The sequence below is a fragment of the Elaeis guineensis genome, chromosome 6 (genome assembly GCF_000442705.2).
Source record: "Elaeis guineensis isolate ETL-2024a chromosome 6, EG11, whole genome shotgun sequence".
NCBI lineage: Eukaryota > Viridiplantae > Streptophyta > Magnoliopsida > Arecales > Arecaceae > Elaeis > Elaeis guineensis.
In genome coordinates this window covers 120,988,136-121,004,226 of record NC_025998.2, presented here as the reverse complement: position 1 = coordinate 121,004,226, position 16,091 = coordinate 120,988,136, and the positions used below count along the sequence as shown (strand labels likewise).

The following is a 16,091-nucleotide window of genomic DNA, read 5'->3' as shown; positions in this document are numbered from 1 at the left end:
GTGCAATTTAATGCGTTCCATCTCTATCTATACTAGCACAATTTTTTGTTATCAGCTTTTTTGAAATCCAAATATCCTTTATTGTTGGCTGGCATAATTAATAATATTTTAGTGAAATTATGATAGATAGAGAGAAATAAATAAATAAAAGTTTAAATAGATGTCTTTCTTGGGGCCAGAAAATCAAATAAAGGGAAGTCTTGGAGCCACCAGCCCATTCTATCCCTATCTGTTTAATAAAAGCTTGTAATAAAAAAATCATAGATGTTTATGTATCCTATCAGCGTTGCACAAGAAAATATTAGTTGTTATATGGCAAACTTTGGGTCTTGTTCAAATTTAGAAAGAATGCCGTACGTGGGTCTTTAAGAAATTGGTTTATACATAGCTTCTTTTCAATAAGAATATATTTTAATTACTTCAACTAAGGACAAGAAAAAGAGTTTTTACCAACTACGAGTACGAATGCGTTTCTCAAATATAAATATCACAGCCATCGATACTTCTTTGTATTTCTATCCAACCATCCATGCTTTCCCTCGTGTGTATTGCACGTGCGTAACATGTATTAGAACCATCAAAGATATAACAACAACAAACGTTTTTTCTTTCCCAAAACCTATTTACATCAATTTCTCAGAAGAAAAGTTTTTCCATTTCAGCACACATCCAAAAATGATTAGCATAGAGAACAAAATATTACACCAACCAATAAAGGAAAATGCTTGAAACATGGATTTTCCCCTCTTATTCTTTCCATCCAATGGTTTCCTCTTACCATCACATGCATGACTAACGCCCATGAAAATTTCTGTGGGCGTCTGTAAGTAAACATAATGTTAGAGGAGAAAGGTATTTTATGTGGGAGATGATGAGTTATACATTATTTCTATTGCTATCGGCATTCTAGAGTTTTATTGCAGTATCTTGGAACCATTCTTTGTGACGGCACGGAAGCATGCATGACAACCATCAAATTTCTGAAAAGTAAATGGGCTGGTAAGTTGTCATTGTTTTTGCTATGCCTGAGTCCAGATACCAGAGGCACACTTTGAGATTTTGGTATTTCAGTGCCATGACAGAAGCAATGGAGGATCCCATCTGCTGCGAAAGAGCGACAGGAACATCAAAATCTACAAAAAAAAGGATACACAAGAAGACAGGTTATGCATGATTTTAGCTGGTTCTCTATATCCACGGATGGAGGAAAAGTAAATGAGTTCAACAACAAGCGATAATATGTGAACTGATGCCAACGGTGGTCATACATTCCAGTGCAGCAGTATTCAACCGGAACTGCATTTCTAGTAAATTTATCATAAAATCAAGGGAACGTTGAGGAGGTGAAACAACAACTACAGCATTCTCACACCAAGAAATACAAGTAAAAGAAAACATTACAAAGCAATCACACAAACAAGCATTAACAAATGAGCCATCTTAAATAATTAAGGTTCTCCCGATTATAAAAAGTAAATAGACTTATTCTCCAGTTTCTTGTGCAAGTATTATGGTTTAGTTGTTGGCAATACCAGAAGAGAAGGGTGGCAAAGACGTTGACTGAAACATTGAGGCCTTGTGTTCTCATCCACGCATGTCTGCTTCCTAAAGGAAAAAAGGAATTTTCAAAATCAGCCACATCTAATAATAATGCAGATCAGATGGCTATCACAGATTACCACGGGAAGTAACTGGTAACTAAGAGAAGATATTGGAACAAAGAGACTGGATAACACCCCAGTTCATCTAAGCATAAATTATTTCTTCAGTCTGGACACCTTGGATTCATCCAAAAAAAAGGCTGGTTCCCATGGATCAGAGCTGGCCATGAGGTACTAGAAAACATAAAAATGTCAAAAGCTCATCCAAAATAATTGATACAGATGGTTGGTATCTTTCATCCCAACTTTGCAAGGGTAACTATGTATCACAGAGATGAACATTTAAGACAAAAAAACACCAAGTTACATGACAGGAAACTATTTATAAAGCATACTAGTAAAAGCAGATAAAGGGTAGTCAGATCGATGCAGTATGGATAGAGCAATATAGTCGAGTAATCAAATGTAAGTTACACGTGAAGCCTGTTGTAGCCTTTTACGAAACAACATGACAGTCATAATCGTATATTATTAGTCTATTCACTAGCATAATCTGCTTTTAACTGGTGCGGTCATCATGTGGTGGTCGATTTGCCCGCCTAAACCAGGTATTGAATGCTGAGATCAGATGTGGGCAGTCATCGACATTGCGTGTGGAGAAGCTGAGGCACTGCTGCAGCAATTCTTTGGCATCTGACATGGGCAGGGTGGATATAATCCTTAGAAATGTTTCTTCCATCTCATGATAAAACATTTTGTGACCAGATGGTATTGGTGAAACCATATCTCTGCAAACGTTCAACACAGGGAGCCACTCCTTCACAAGCTTCATCCTCACCTGAAAAGGAAAATACAACAGAAAGCTTAAAGAACGAAAACCCAGCATCCAGCATGCAAAGATAACACTCCGAAAGAAAAATTATCATCTGGGAAGTTCAGAAGCTTTCTAGGTTTCCAGAGTGGGATTAATCCTAGTAAAAGCAGAAAATCCAAAATTATAACATATTCCGCCATGTGTCCGGTAAAATCTTCAGCAATCAAGGTGCTGCAAAACAAGAGACAATTTTTTGTACTGTGAGAAAACAAAATACTCGAATCAACCAACACGATCCACATGTATTGGCACAGAAGGGCGCAAGACAATACAAATTATATGACACCCACATTCAGAAATGGTTGGTTATATATAGTTCGACATGGCATCAGATATGATCCATATTAGTCAGTTCAGGACAGTAAACCTACTTCTTGAGTCTTCTCAAAGCTTAAGATACAGTACTCAGGTTACAAAACTTCTCTAGCAATGAGATAAATATATTAAGAGATGGAGGGGGGAACAGGAGAAAAGCCATGTACTGTCTATATGGGTGACAACTTTGGCACACTTGAACAAGTTAGAACCTTTCAAAGTCTAGCATATGCAATCAGAGGGTTTCATATATGAGGATTAAATCATACATGCAGCACTTCAACATATATCAGAATCAGATCTTGATTCCAAAATATCTATGCATTATGATGATGCACTGTGATCTGTTGAGGAAAAAAAAAATGAGACAATTCATGATCACAATTATACGACACGACACAACCAGACAACACCATTTATTGGGATGCCTGCTGAATAAGAATTCCTATATCCATCCTTCTGCAGCTGTGATAATGCTTGACATATGTGGTTAATGATTACTGTTTATGTTATGCAAGCAAAAATCAGGTTAAAAAACAGCTACCTTACTCCTTATCTAGATAAAACAGAACTCACAAATTACAGCATTGAGATCAAGAAATTCTCATGATGGAGTGCAACCACAAATACTATATGATCATCCTCAATGGCAAGAACACAATGCTAACAACTAAAGTTTAATCCTGCAAGGAGAATGAAGGCTAACAACAGGGAATTCAACGGCAATACCTGTCTGGGAGCCAGGATCGAACCGGCAGCCACAGCGTTGGCAAGCCGGCTGGTGCACCTCATCACCAGCGACGACAGGCCAGGCGCAATATTCCGCCAAGCATCATCCCTGAAGGTCCTCTGGAGGTCAGCCACAAGCGCCGCCTGCTCGCTCCACTCCCTCACCGCCATGTCCACCACCCTCAGCTCGATCATCCTCTCCACCAGCCACAGCAGGTGCCTCGCATTCACCATCGCCTTGTGAAGGCTCAGCCTGTGGATTGCCTCGGTCTCGTCATTGTCCTCCGCCACCCTGAAGTCCGGGCTTGCGTACTCTCCCAGCAATTTCTTCACCGTCTCCAAGTTCTCCAGGAACGCCCGGTCCAACACCCTCCTCACCGTGTCCCGAGAGGGGTAATCTCTCAGCAGCTTCGCCACAAAGGCCTTCACGGTGGCCACCTTCGGGTGGCTGTGGATCGCCGAGAGGATTAGGCCATGGAGCATCTCCTCCGAGGGGATCTTCCCGTCGGAGCCCATCTCAGGCCGAACCCTAGCGAGGAGGTCACGGGATTCCTCATCTTGGAGGAAAGGGATCAAGCTGAAGACGGCGTCCTCCTCTTCCTCGGTCCAGGGCACGGCCTCGAGGAATCGCACGCAGGCCTGGATGCAGTCGTCGAAGAGGAGCTCGAGGGCGACGGAGAGCATCTCCAGGGCGTCGGCGGCGGAGAGGATCGCGCCGGAGAAGTCGAGGGTGTAGAGGAGCCGGAGGACCGCGACGTGGGAATCGAAGGGGCCACGGGAGCGGGCGGGGGAGGCGGAGGGGACGGTGAGGTTGAGGCGGATGATGGCGTCGGGGGATTCGCCGGCGGCGGGGAGCCATCGGTCGGAGAAGAGGACGGCGAAGTAGCGGGAGCGGCGGAGGGCAGCGGAGTGGAGGTGGAGGTCGAGGAAGGGGGGATGGAGGTCGGGAGAGGAGGCAGGGGAGGGATTTTCGAGTTGGAGGCGGAGGAGGACGTCGGCGGTGGCGGTGTCGTTGAATCCACCAGCGGTGGGGACGGAGGAGGAGAGAAGCAGCGGAGGAGGAGAATTCTCGACTAGGGATTCGTCGGGTTCGGGGTGGGGAGAAAGGCGGGTGCTGCTCCCTGCGCGCAGCCGTTTCCGGGCTCCGCCTCCTCCTACGCCGTCGCCGGCGCCACCGCGGGGGGCCATACCAATGGATAAAGAAGACATCGTCTGACGGGACACGGGAGATTTGGAAGCCCCCTGGCTGGTGTCATCATCGTCTGGGCTTCGGGTATCATCATCGTCTGGTTATCATCGTCTGGGCTTCGGGTATTCAACGAATGTAGTTCGGATCGGGTCGGTTCTTGATTCTGGCCCATGTTTCATGGGCCGTGGACAGCCCAAACGGTGGCATCTGAGAATTTAATTTAGAGGAATTCTTTGCGCACCGCGCGCGCCGCCCGGGTGCGACACGCTAAAAAAAAAAATTTTTTTTTTTCGCCGGCCCCGCGCGGGAATCAATCACCGCGGTGCACAAAGAATTTCGTTTTAATTAAATAACTTTAACAGGAAAATTAGGAAGAACTTTTAAGACTGCATATCCTTTTTGTTGCAGGTCCAATTGGTAGCAGGGAAGTCAGCAACTCTAAAGCGTTAGAGCGGCAGAAACGGTGGCATCTGAAGTTGATGGACAGCGTTCACTTACAAAGGAGCAATGCTTCCCTCATCCAAGTACCAGTGAACAATCAGCATTTCCTCAACACAGCACAGGTACTTTTCAAAGTCTTAACATTCCAACGGAGCCAATGACATTTCACGCCCAGGCAAAGATAAGGCTGCGGGTATGAATTAATAACAAGAAAGGGGAAAGAGATTAAGTGATTTATGCCATGCCAATGTCTTAGGCACCAGTAAAAGTTAGATGCTTGGATACTTGGATTAAAGTTGAATGATGATATTGAGAGTTTGAAGTTCTCCACAAACCCTGAGCACACCAACGAGGACGCTGCAGAATTCCTGCACAAGATGCTTGAAAGAGATACCCAGAAATCCAGATGTCAACCATATGTGGGACCCTGGTTGGAACAGCATGATGCTTCGCCGAGTTAAAAAGGATAAAGCCATAAGGGATGTGGAGAAGCATTTGCCGAATGGACTAATCACTAAGCTTGCCAGAAACCTAATTAAAGTATCACTTTTTTATAGAAAAGCTACTACAAAGCTCTGCCACCTAATTTGCCGGAGTCATCTCAGCACAACAACAAAAGCAATTACTGTAGAGTGCAAAATCTCAGCATATCATTATAGTAATGCTTTAAAAGTTTCCCCACATCATCAACTACATCAGAAAAGGCCTGTTGGTGTAATCATTATTTAGAGGTACTGGATTACATTCTGCACAAACAACAATCAGAAGAGTAAATTAAACCTAGTTTGCATCCCAGATAAGGCACTTTGATCATAATTCAGGAATATCAGCATTTTTTAGATTGGATACAGGTTGCAGGGGCGTGGCATCTCCCACTGAAATAGGTTGCACATTTTTTTTCCTTTGGAGAAAATGCTGAAATTTAACTACTTTATTTGACCATCAAAGTCCTGTAATTGGGAAGCCTTCAAAAAGCAATTATTTTCTGAGCAAATCTTCAAAAAGCAACTCAAGCAAGAAGAGCAGCGTTTTAATAAACCCGTGCTTTCGGTGGGAATGACTCAATTTCATCATCCAGGGTATGCATATGGACGGGCCTATACGCCAGCCTGACCTTCTCATTCTCCCAGTATCTGTGAAACAAAACAAAAATACTCAAGTTACAAAGGCTGAAGATGCATACCAAGATGACAATTTTTAACATGTGCATTTTATATATGACATCAAGTATACATCAAAGGGCATAGAAATTCTTATAAATCAGATCATCAAGATCTGGTCATGATAAAAAGTTTTATTCGAATTCATATCATGCAGAATAATACATATATATGATCCTATTTCTTTCCTTTTCTTTAAGTACCACAGTCCTGCCTTGAAGGGAACTCAGTACACTCCACAGGGGCAGTGGGTTGTCCTGCCCTAAATCCAGCCAGGGCCAGACACCTTGCGCAAATACTGCACAAGCCTTAACAAAATTTTCCTGTATAGGGGATCCTGGCCTAATGATTTAACGTATTTTACATCCTATGATACCACAGAAATTTGCACCTCATTGTTTAATAAGCAATATGCTGTCGTTAGGTATCCAACAGCAAGTATGCATGCTAGTAACAACCTAACATAATCAAGATGACCACCTATGATGGTCAAGGCAATTTAACTAGAGAATACATTATTATTTAACCATGTAAAACCAAGCCAGTGATGCCAATATTCAATTGTGATCATGATGGTGACATTGTAAATTGACATATTTGTTTTACTTTAGCATACTTGAAAATAAGGACTGATAACTTTACAGTCCAGTAGGAGATTTTTCATTCTAAAATGTTCACTGATATCTTACAATGAGTCAGAACTTTGATGAGCTTATTAGCATACGTCACATATGATTTTTAAGGATTTGCAGAAGTTTAAGACCAGATATCACATTTGGCATAAAATAAATTTACCTTTCTGCATAACAAATAATGCATGAGCCATTAACGACCAGAAGTATGAAGTATGACTCACCATGTTCTAAAATATATAATCTCAAACATTTCTGTTTGAAATAACATTTACTTACAATACATATTTTTTACCTCAGATTTTATGACAATAAATTTACAATTTCTTTTGGTCTGACAGCTACAAGTGATATGCATAGGTTATACCAAGACATAACATCCATATACATTTCTTCTATATTTTCTGAATTATTCCTAAACTCTGCAGCTGACATACATCTTCACAACTTCAAAATCAATAAATGTCCCTAAAAATAAAGCCCCAGTACAGAATAGATTAAGACATTGAGATCTTGTAAATTTTGCAAGCCTAGTAAAAGCTTTAAACTATACATTAAAACCACTTATGAAACAAAATGACAATATAATGGTATGTCTTCAGTGTGCTAGATGTTCTCTATCAGAATGTGGCAATTGCAAGATTCTAATGTTAGAAAGGAGAAAATAGATACTGACCCTAATGAGTGTTTCATCCATTTCTCATCATCTCTTTTCTGCAGAAATGGGATGGAGTAGCATCATGTTAAAGAAATAAATCAGGACTTGAAAAAAGAGAAAATAAGTTTCTTCTGCAGAAAGTAAATCTGACCGTAAAATCTTCACGAGCATGAGCTCCTCTACTCTCCTTCCTTGCTTCAGCTGAGTGCATAGTTATACATGCATTTATTAGAAGATTCTCCAGCTCTATTGTCTCTATTAAGTCAGAATTCCTGCATCGGTACCGAGTAATCAGATACCTAAGTAATTTGGAACAGTGAAAAGACATCACTGACAGCATGGATTGAAAGAAACTACCATATCAAACTTCGATCATGAATTTTGACATCATGAAAACTCTCCCATGCTTTGTCGATCAACTGACAACCTAAAATGAAATTCAGTAAACAATAAGTGGTCCACCAACTTCACCAGAAGAAAATGTCAGTCAGCCCCTTTAGTAACTATCAGTCATATGGTTATAGACATATTCTTATCACAACAGGTTGGGTCCATAAATCATTAGTAAAATCGCATACCAAGACTTAAAAAGGAAACAGAACTGAATTTTTCTTCAAATTACCTTCTTCTAATGTTTCTTGAGTTCGAAACACAGCAGCATTATTTTGCATCACACGTTGCATGTTGAGACGAATTTTTGAAGTTGGCAGTGAACCATTTGCGTTTCTTAATTTATCAAGCCAAGCAATGGTCTTCTCTCCAGCATCTTTTTCCAAAGGTTTCTGCTTCTCTCCTACAATGTTCCATAATTGATACAGCATATAATGGTAGGAATTCCACATCATAAAATTGTGTATTACTTGTATGGATAAAGGAGGGGGGAACTGACCTGGCTTGCAAATTTCTGCAACCCTGTTGGCACAAGCTCTGCCAAAAACCACTATATCAAGAAGGGAATTTGCACCAAGCCGATTTGCACCATGAACAGATGCACAAGCTGCCTCCCCAGCAGCCATCAAGCCAGGAACTACAGCATCTGGATCATTACCTTTAATATGAACAACCTGAAAACAAAACACATGGTGGAAAATGTATATATTAACAAATACTGACAACAACTAGAAGAAATTCTCAGGTTTAGTTTCATGAGCATTGAAACATTACCTCTCCATGATAGTTTGTGGGAATTCCACCCATATTATAGTGCACTGTAGGCAAAACAGGGATGGGCTCCTTAGTGACATCAACACCAGCAAAAATAGCAGCAGTTTCCGATATGCCAGGAAGTCTTTCCTTGAGAACATCCGGTGGTAGATGATTCAAATGCAGATAGATGTGGTCCTTCAGTGGTCCTGAGGAATATCAGAACAAACCAGATGTGCTAAGTGAGCACTTTTCAAATTATGATCAAGAAATGCACTTGTACTCAAAAATTAAGCTCTTACCTACGCCACGACCTTCTCTTATTTCCATTGTCATTGATCTTGAAACAACATCTCGTGATGCAAGATCCTTGGCAGTAGGAGCATATCGTTCCATAAAACGTTCACCTTCACCGTTCCTAAGGATACCACCTTCACCACGAGATCCTAAAAAAGCAGCAAATATCTAAGTAAACAGTAGAATATCGATCAAAAGATTGGCATCTATAAAGATAATATAATGTATCAAAAAGCTAGATACAGACATTGACTAAAGTGTCAGAGTATAGGATCATATCAGCATGAGAGTACGGTACATTACAAAAATTTAAAGCTTGGAACTAAGATACAACAAATAAGAACCTTCAGTAATGAGGCACCCAGCACCATATATGCCAGTAGGGTGGAACTGTACAAACTCAAGATCCTGCAGGTTAAATAACCAATAAAGCATAAGCAGGATGTTGGATGCTTTGAAATTGCAAGTTCTTCCATCTGGATGGAACCACTAAACCAACCTGAAGAGGCAATCCAGCACGTGCAACCATAGCATTGCCATCTCCTGTACACGTATGAGCTGAGGTTGCAGAGAAGTATGTTCTTCCATAACCCTGATACACACACCGATATGAAGTTACAAATACAATAGTTTTTAAATGTATAAGAAGAGACAATTTGTACTTTAAAAGGTGATATAGTTACCCCAGTCGCCAAAATTGTGTTGGCAGCACGGAAACGATGAAGGGTCCCATCCTCCATGTTCAATGCAATCACCCCATGGCAAGCCCCTGAAACATAGTTGTTGAAGCACTGTCTGATTATTAACAGAAAATATATAGACAAAATCATTTTTCTTGTTCTATCAAGCACAAAGAAAAAGAGGCAGAAAAAAAGGAGAGCCACATTTGCTAGAAAGATATATATGGAGCATAAAACAGGAACAGTAAACAATCCCACTGCAATCAAGACAAGCATGATATTTCCAGCACTGGTTTGTTGCATCCAGTAAAGGTCCAAGCAGGCTGCCAAACCAGCAAGCTGTAATCAAGCCAGCTCCTTGAATTAGCAAACGAGCCAAGCTAAAGCTACCTTAGCTAACTCAAGCTCGGGCTTGAACTAGGCCTAGCTCACTCAAGCTCAGCTCACTTTCACCCTTCTTTACAAGGTACCAGACAAGCAGAAAATGCAAATTAAAACGATAGCAAGCCAACTAAGATGCATAGAATCAAGAGACTCCAAAATGGTGCACTTCCCAACTCTCTGACAATCCGTAAACAACAATAGAAACCCAAACACATCAATCTACTCACTATGCCCTGCAACTTAATAAAGTAGCATCACATTTATCAATTATTACACAAATAACTCAATGCCAAGAACTCAGTGCTGTGCTTGGCTGAACAAATGCCACTTCTTGCTTAAAATCATATTCTGTAGCTGCATTATCTCATATCTTTAAAATTCTAGTGCTTCCTTTAGATAAAAAGGATTAGTAGATAATGACAAATCACTCAACAGTTAAGCATCCTACATCAAAGTTATTTTAAAAGATTTGTTATGGCAATTAAAGAGCTTTAATAACCATAAATCATATCGTGTCATGAAGTCAATAAAAGTTGTCAAATATTATATAGCAAAGGAAATAATGAAAAAGATGGCATATTATTTACAAGCTATGACAAAAACAAGATGTGAAATCCGGCCCAACTGGGCCTGTTTTGGACTGACGTCGGCTGGCCCAACCAACTTTAGTCCAAAAATTTTTAAAAAAATGATGAACTGAGATAGGAATGGGGAATCATGATCCTCTGCCCGATCTTCTGCCATGGGGGGATAAGGCCATGAAATCGTGGTTGTTGCGGACGTCGCAGGGCCAGTGTGAATGGCCGGCAGCCATTGGGGGCTGCTGCAACTGGCGATGGCCAGTCTTATGCATCATTGGGCCAAGATAATCTCCTCTGAAATGTTTTAAAAACCCCTCCTTCCCCCTGCAACTGAGCCACCACCAAGTGCCAATGCCTTCCTCTCCCTTCTTCCTCCCCTCTGGTGGTTGCTGCACCGCCATGACCAAGTTCCACCACCCAAAACCCAATGCATCTCTTTTAAAATCCCTATTCACTTTGTTTCCCCTATTGTAGTTGGCCAACTCGCTGCCACTGCCGCTTGCCAGTGAGCCCCTCACCTTCCCGCTACTCACCTTTGGCCAAGAAAGCTACCAATAGAGCAGCTAAGGGAACAGCCCCTTTTCCTTCTCCCACATTTGTTTCCTTTATGCATGGCCCGCTATTGCAGCCATCACCATCGCTACCTACTGTTGGGGCCCCGATCGTACCCATTGTACCACCATTGGAGCACCATCCCCCCCTTCTCTCCATTTTTCCCCTTGAGAAAGTCACAAAGAAAGCCCCATTTTGCTCCATTTTTAAAAAAAAAAGAAGAAGAAAAAGGAAAGAGAAAGGAAGTCCTTTACATCCTTCTTCCTTCTCTCCCTCTTCGTTTCTCTCTCCTATTGCACCCACTTGATGACCGCAGGAGGTGACATGAGAACATATAATTTTCTCTCTCCACGGACTCTCTCTCATCCCCTTGACATTGTTTCTTCTCTCTTCCATGACTTGTTAACCTAATACCATGATTTCTCCCTATCACCAAATAGATTAGGCCCAAAAACATGATTAGACCTACACCAACTATCTCTCTCCTTCCCATGTTGATTGAATTGGACCAAATAGATCCGGCCCTAATTGAACCCAGACTAAGTCTCTCTCTCCCTGCTTCTATCTCCGTTGGTCAATCTAGATCAAATAGACTAGGCCCCTGGTTGAACCTAAACCAAGAAGATCAAGCCCAAAAAGTCAGTCCGACCTCCCATGTCTCCCCTCCCATGTCAGTCGACCCAATCCAAACAGATCAAGTTCCCATGAGGACTCAGACCGAATTACTCTCTTTTCTCACTATTTTCCATTTTCTTTTTCGATTAGGGGCTGATGGTGTTAATTACTTTCAGTAGAGCCTTCAACTCCAGAAGAGTGTCAGTTCTAGAGATCAGCTACATATCTAAGAACATGAACAATTTTATCAAATAGATTTGCTTGGATCAAGTCAATTTAGACTGTACGTTACCTCTACCTCTAGTGTGTTTAATCATAAACATGATGTAATCTACATTATTTGAAAATAAATCGGTTGCTATTATGCTATAATTAAGTATTATATGCATGCCACATGAAAATGATTTGTAAAATATTTGATCAATTATGATATGATTTACTTGGACATGAATTGTATTTATTGCATTGATAAATGCGTTGATATTGCACGATTTTGCTACTTTCAAGTCCGATTATAATCACATGGATTTAGGATTTAGTCTCCTTTCGGGCCTCTAGTGGGGCGTTCACAAGTGCATGTCGGTTGACGGTATGTTGTAGTCAGAAGCTAGTTTTCTTTCGAATCTAGTCAGTCAGGACTAATAGCTTTACACATGCTAATGGGAGCATATTTTTCCATGTGATATCAGAGCATGTTCCTTCCGGACCTCCAATGGGGCAATCGCTAGCACATGACTGGTGGATGACATATCGTCAGGATCTAAACTCTTTTGGGGCTTACCACAGGCCGATCGTGACCATGATCATAGAGACTAGGAGAGTGAGAGTGGATGGTCCATCCTTGGTGGCTTTGAAAATTTATTTTTGCCAAATGCATTGTATATCTTGAACATTATATTGATAGATATGATACGTTTCATCCACATTTTTATTTTTGAAAAATCATGCAAAATAAAAATTGATATTTAATTGAACTAAAGATTTTGATAACTTATTGAGCCTATAAAGCTCATTCTCTCCTATTTTTTTCAAATACAATGGAATAGTCGAGACTTGGGATCAAATAGTGAGGAGCTTAGGATCAAAAAGAAGTAGAATAGCATTCTTTGAAGAATTTGTTTGGATATCTATATCAGTTTTCTTGTGATCCTTTGAGATTGTAAACTCTTTTGAATAATTATGCTAATTAGATTATTGTTTATGTTACCACCGCCTGAGTTTGAAATGATGTGGATATACATATAAATAAAAAGGCTGCCCTTGCATATCCTATGGGGTTAAACACTATAGATCTGTGGCCGTCTGTCACATGCTTTGCTCGGGCCATCGGGTCGGTGCGTGACACAAAATCTCCATGAAGTAATAAATCATGTAAGGAGATACAACAACAATAAGTGGATATGGGCTAGCAAGACAATGGACTTGACACTTAAGACAACAAGTCATCCACCATGAATGTAATAATGTTACACACCGGCACCAATTGATCACCTCAGAGGGGGCCAAGAATCTTTATGACATAGTGCCAAGGCATATAAGGAGGAACATTGAAAAAAAACTATGTAAATCAAGGTCTCAAATAGCACTTAAATGGGATGGTACAAATGTTATCCTACCGTTTCAACGGGTTTCTGGCACCGGTAAATAATGGGTCAGTAGAAGACACGGTCTTATACCGTGTGCCAGTACCCAGTATCATACCATTCCACAAAAAAACAATATGAGATCCAGAATTGGTATCTGAAACTTTTATGTAAATTTCAAAACTCACCTATCAACCACAAACTGTTAGTTTATAAGAGTTCAAGCTTGCACAATAGAAAGAGTAAACTACAATACTTTCCATCCTTTTCAAATTCTTCCTGATTTAGAAGCCTAAGCAACCTTGCCTACAAGCTATTCAATTCAACTAAAGCATACTTATTCAATTCAACTAAAGCACAAGGTATGTGCCACCCACCTTGAAAAGATAATCTGCAATGTTCTATAGCAAGAGCTTCCCTTGTTCACTAATATATATTCATGCACTTTTTCACAGACACCTTAATAACTCGAATATATTAATCAAGTTAAATAATCATAGGTTAACCAACATGCTTTATCAAGTCCTTCTAAGAAATGGAAAAACTGTGACTAGGAAGTCCAGTATGTCTCAAAGTCCGATAACAACATGCTGATCATTGCTAAATAGAGTTGTTAGTGGCACAGCTTTGTCAAGCTAATCCAATGTTGTCAATATGCCCCACCTGGCGACCCAGTCTAAAACAATATAAAGTCAGTGCCAGGTATTAGCTCGCTGGCAAACCCTAATTAGCAGCAAATAAAAACCAACTACAACCTTACAACAAGAACAAAAGAACAGACTTTTTTGCAAAACATTTAATCCATCAAAATAAGGGAAAAGGTATGACAACAGAAGCAAAAGCATATATGGACTAGCCAGATAGAGGCTTGAAAATGCCAGGTACTCTTCAACTGACCTCGATTATCCAAATATATCTATCAATCTCCAACTCCAAATTTGATGCATACCCAATCTTAGACTACAGAACGAGAAACTTCATCGATAAATTAAGCATAATTCCTAGCACTTAACAAACTAAGTAGAACATCTTCAAACAAAACATGTATTTAAATAGTCAGACAAGACTTGACAGTAACGGTTACCATCATAGTAATGACTAATGAGACTTGTGAATTTGTCATGCAATTTTCAGGCTTTTCTTTTTAAGTAAGAAACTTGATTTATTCTAGTTACAACATGTGCAGATGCATGTGGCTACAAAAGATTTTAAATTTGAGATTATTCGAATAAATCTAAATTCTTGGATAACTTAAATAACTGATTGATAATTAATCTTTTTCTCTGTTGAATTGCCTTTGCATCTTGGTTCAGAAGCATCTCCCTACACCTCCCTTAAAAGTTCTTAAGAGTCCAGATATACTAAGATATCTTTTCTAAAACAATATGAAATCTTTTTTGCTAAATTGGTGTTTGGAAGTAGCACGAGTGGGTCTGTTCCTACTTACTGTCTCTGTTCCAGCAACAATGGAATCCCTTCCATAGAAGTGTAGCATGTTTTACATTTTTAAGAGATCTAATCCGGACTGTTGTAGGAATATTTTAAATCTTTAACAGAGTAATAATAAGAGTTATTTTTAGAACTGAAAAATTGAGAAATTAAGCTGTTTTCATACTGTTTAAAACAAACATGGAATCATCAAGGATCTAAGTCTTAAGTTCAGTCTACAAGGGGGCAAGTGAGTTCTAATTCAAATAGCACTATATCAACATATGTTCCCATATCTTCATATACATATATATTGGGCATGATCATTTAACAAAGATTTGCAACATAGCTTTCAGCTTTCTCTCTTCCCTATGTCAACCAGTGATTAATTTGCTGACCCATTTTTCCACACTCAAGTGATGAATTCTTGGTCCTCTAGCTATTGAAGACTCCAGCATTTTTTATGTTAATTTTATGCATCATTTCTCTACATTAATAGACCCTTTCTCCTAGTCCCCCCCAACCTAAAACCTCATGGAGAACTAACATATTGCTTAACCTCCAAAGTATAATCTTTGTTCCTCAAAACCCTCATATGGTAAAATTATTCCCATGTTTCAGATCCTCTCCAGAAAACTAAAAACCTCATGATTCATCTTTAGCTTTGTTGACCCCAAAGATTGATTTTGATGAACAACAAAACGTTCAAGTATATATTTGAACTAATAAGCTCCTTAAGATCATATTTCGGGAAAAATTGTAGAGTATCCAAAGAAAAAATTCAATAATGCATTTGAAAATAAAAAAGAGGAATCTAAGGCTTTTGAAGGGCATCGCACATCTCAAACAAGACTGAAGGAAGATATTTGAAGGTTGGAACTGAAGAGGAATTCAAATTAAAAAATATCACAAAAAATTCAGTGGAGGGCACCTCGAGTCGACTCAAGATGGTCCCGACTCGACTCAAACTGGAACGGCACGCAAAAGCATTAGGCATGTTCTCGAGTCAACTCAAGTCTAGCGTGAGTCAACTCAAAGGCGAGCTGAGGAGTCAAGTCGACTCAAGTTGCTTGAGTCGAAGCCACAGAGTGCCAACAGAGAGCTGATTTTTGAGACAAAAGACTCACAGATCGTTGAATCGACTCAAGGCACAGCTAAGTCGACTCAAGGCTCAAGTTGAGTCGACTCAAGGCACAGCTGAATCGACTCAAGCTCCAACAGCTAGTTCT

At 40.1% G+C, this 16,091-nt stretch overlaps 2 protein-coding genes and 1 long non-coding RNA gene across 3 annotated transcripts in view; 1 reads left to right on the top strand and 2 right to left on the bottom strand.

Annotated features, from left to right (window-relative positions):
- Positions 1 to 2,014: 2,014 nt before the first annotated feature.
- LOC105060108 (BTB/POZ domain-containing protein At3g05675) lies at positions 2,015 to 4,798 on the bottom strand. Its single transcript, XM_019855669.3, has 2 exons — positions 3,520 to 4,798; positions 2,015 to 2,439 (listed from the first exon to the last, which is right to left on the bottom strand). Exons 1-2 carry the CDS (start codon positions 4,726 to 4,728, stop codon positions 2,161 to 2,163), a joined length of 1,488 nt encoding a protein of 495 aa, XP_019711228.1. The 5' UTR covers positions 4,729 to 4,798; the 3' UTR covers positions 2,015 to 2,160.
- LOC140858589 (uncharacterized) lies at positions 4,694 to 5,990 on the top strand. Its single transcript, XR_012142180.1, has 2 exons — positions 4,694 to 4,830; positions 5,117 to 5,990. It is a non-coding gene; the product is annotated as an uncharacterized lncRNA (long non-coding RNA).
- LOC105060109 (succinate dehydrogenase [ubiquinone] flavoprotein subunit, mitochondrial) overlaps positions 5,776 to 16,091 on the bottom strand; it is a 24,485-nt gene continuing 14,169 nt past the window's right edge. Inside the window, exons 6-16 of the mRNA XM_010943721.4 lie at positions 9,723 to 9,808; positions 9,539 to 9,631; positions 9,384 to 9,447; positions 9,045 to 9,188; positions 8,764 to 8,951; positions 8,489 to 8,663; positions 8,222 to 8,392; positions 7,957 to 8,026; positions 7,751 to 7,871; positions 7,618 to 7,655; positions 5,776 to 6,282 (exon numbers count right to left, since the gene is read on the bottom strand). Of these exons, the coding sequence (XP_010942023.1) occupies positions 6,180 to 6,282; positions 7,618 to 7,655; positions 7,751 to 7,871; positions 7,957 to 8,026; positions 8,222 to 8,392; positions 8,489 to 8,663; positions 8,764 to 8,951; positions 9,045 to 9,188; positions 9,384 to 9,447; positions 9,539 to 9,631; positions 9,723 to 9,808 (1,253 nt within the window). The 3' untranslated portion in view covers positions 5,776 to 6,179. The remainder of the gene's footprint in view (positions 6,283 to 7,617; positions 7,656 to 7,750; positions 7,872 to 7,956; positions 8,027 to 8,221; positions 8,393 to 8,488; positions 8,664 to 8,763; positions 8,952 to 9,044; positions 9,189 to 9,383; positions 9,448 to 9,538; positions 9,632 to 9,722; positions 9,809 to 16,091) is intronic.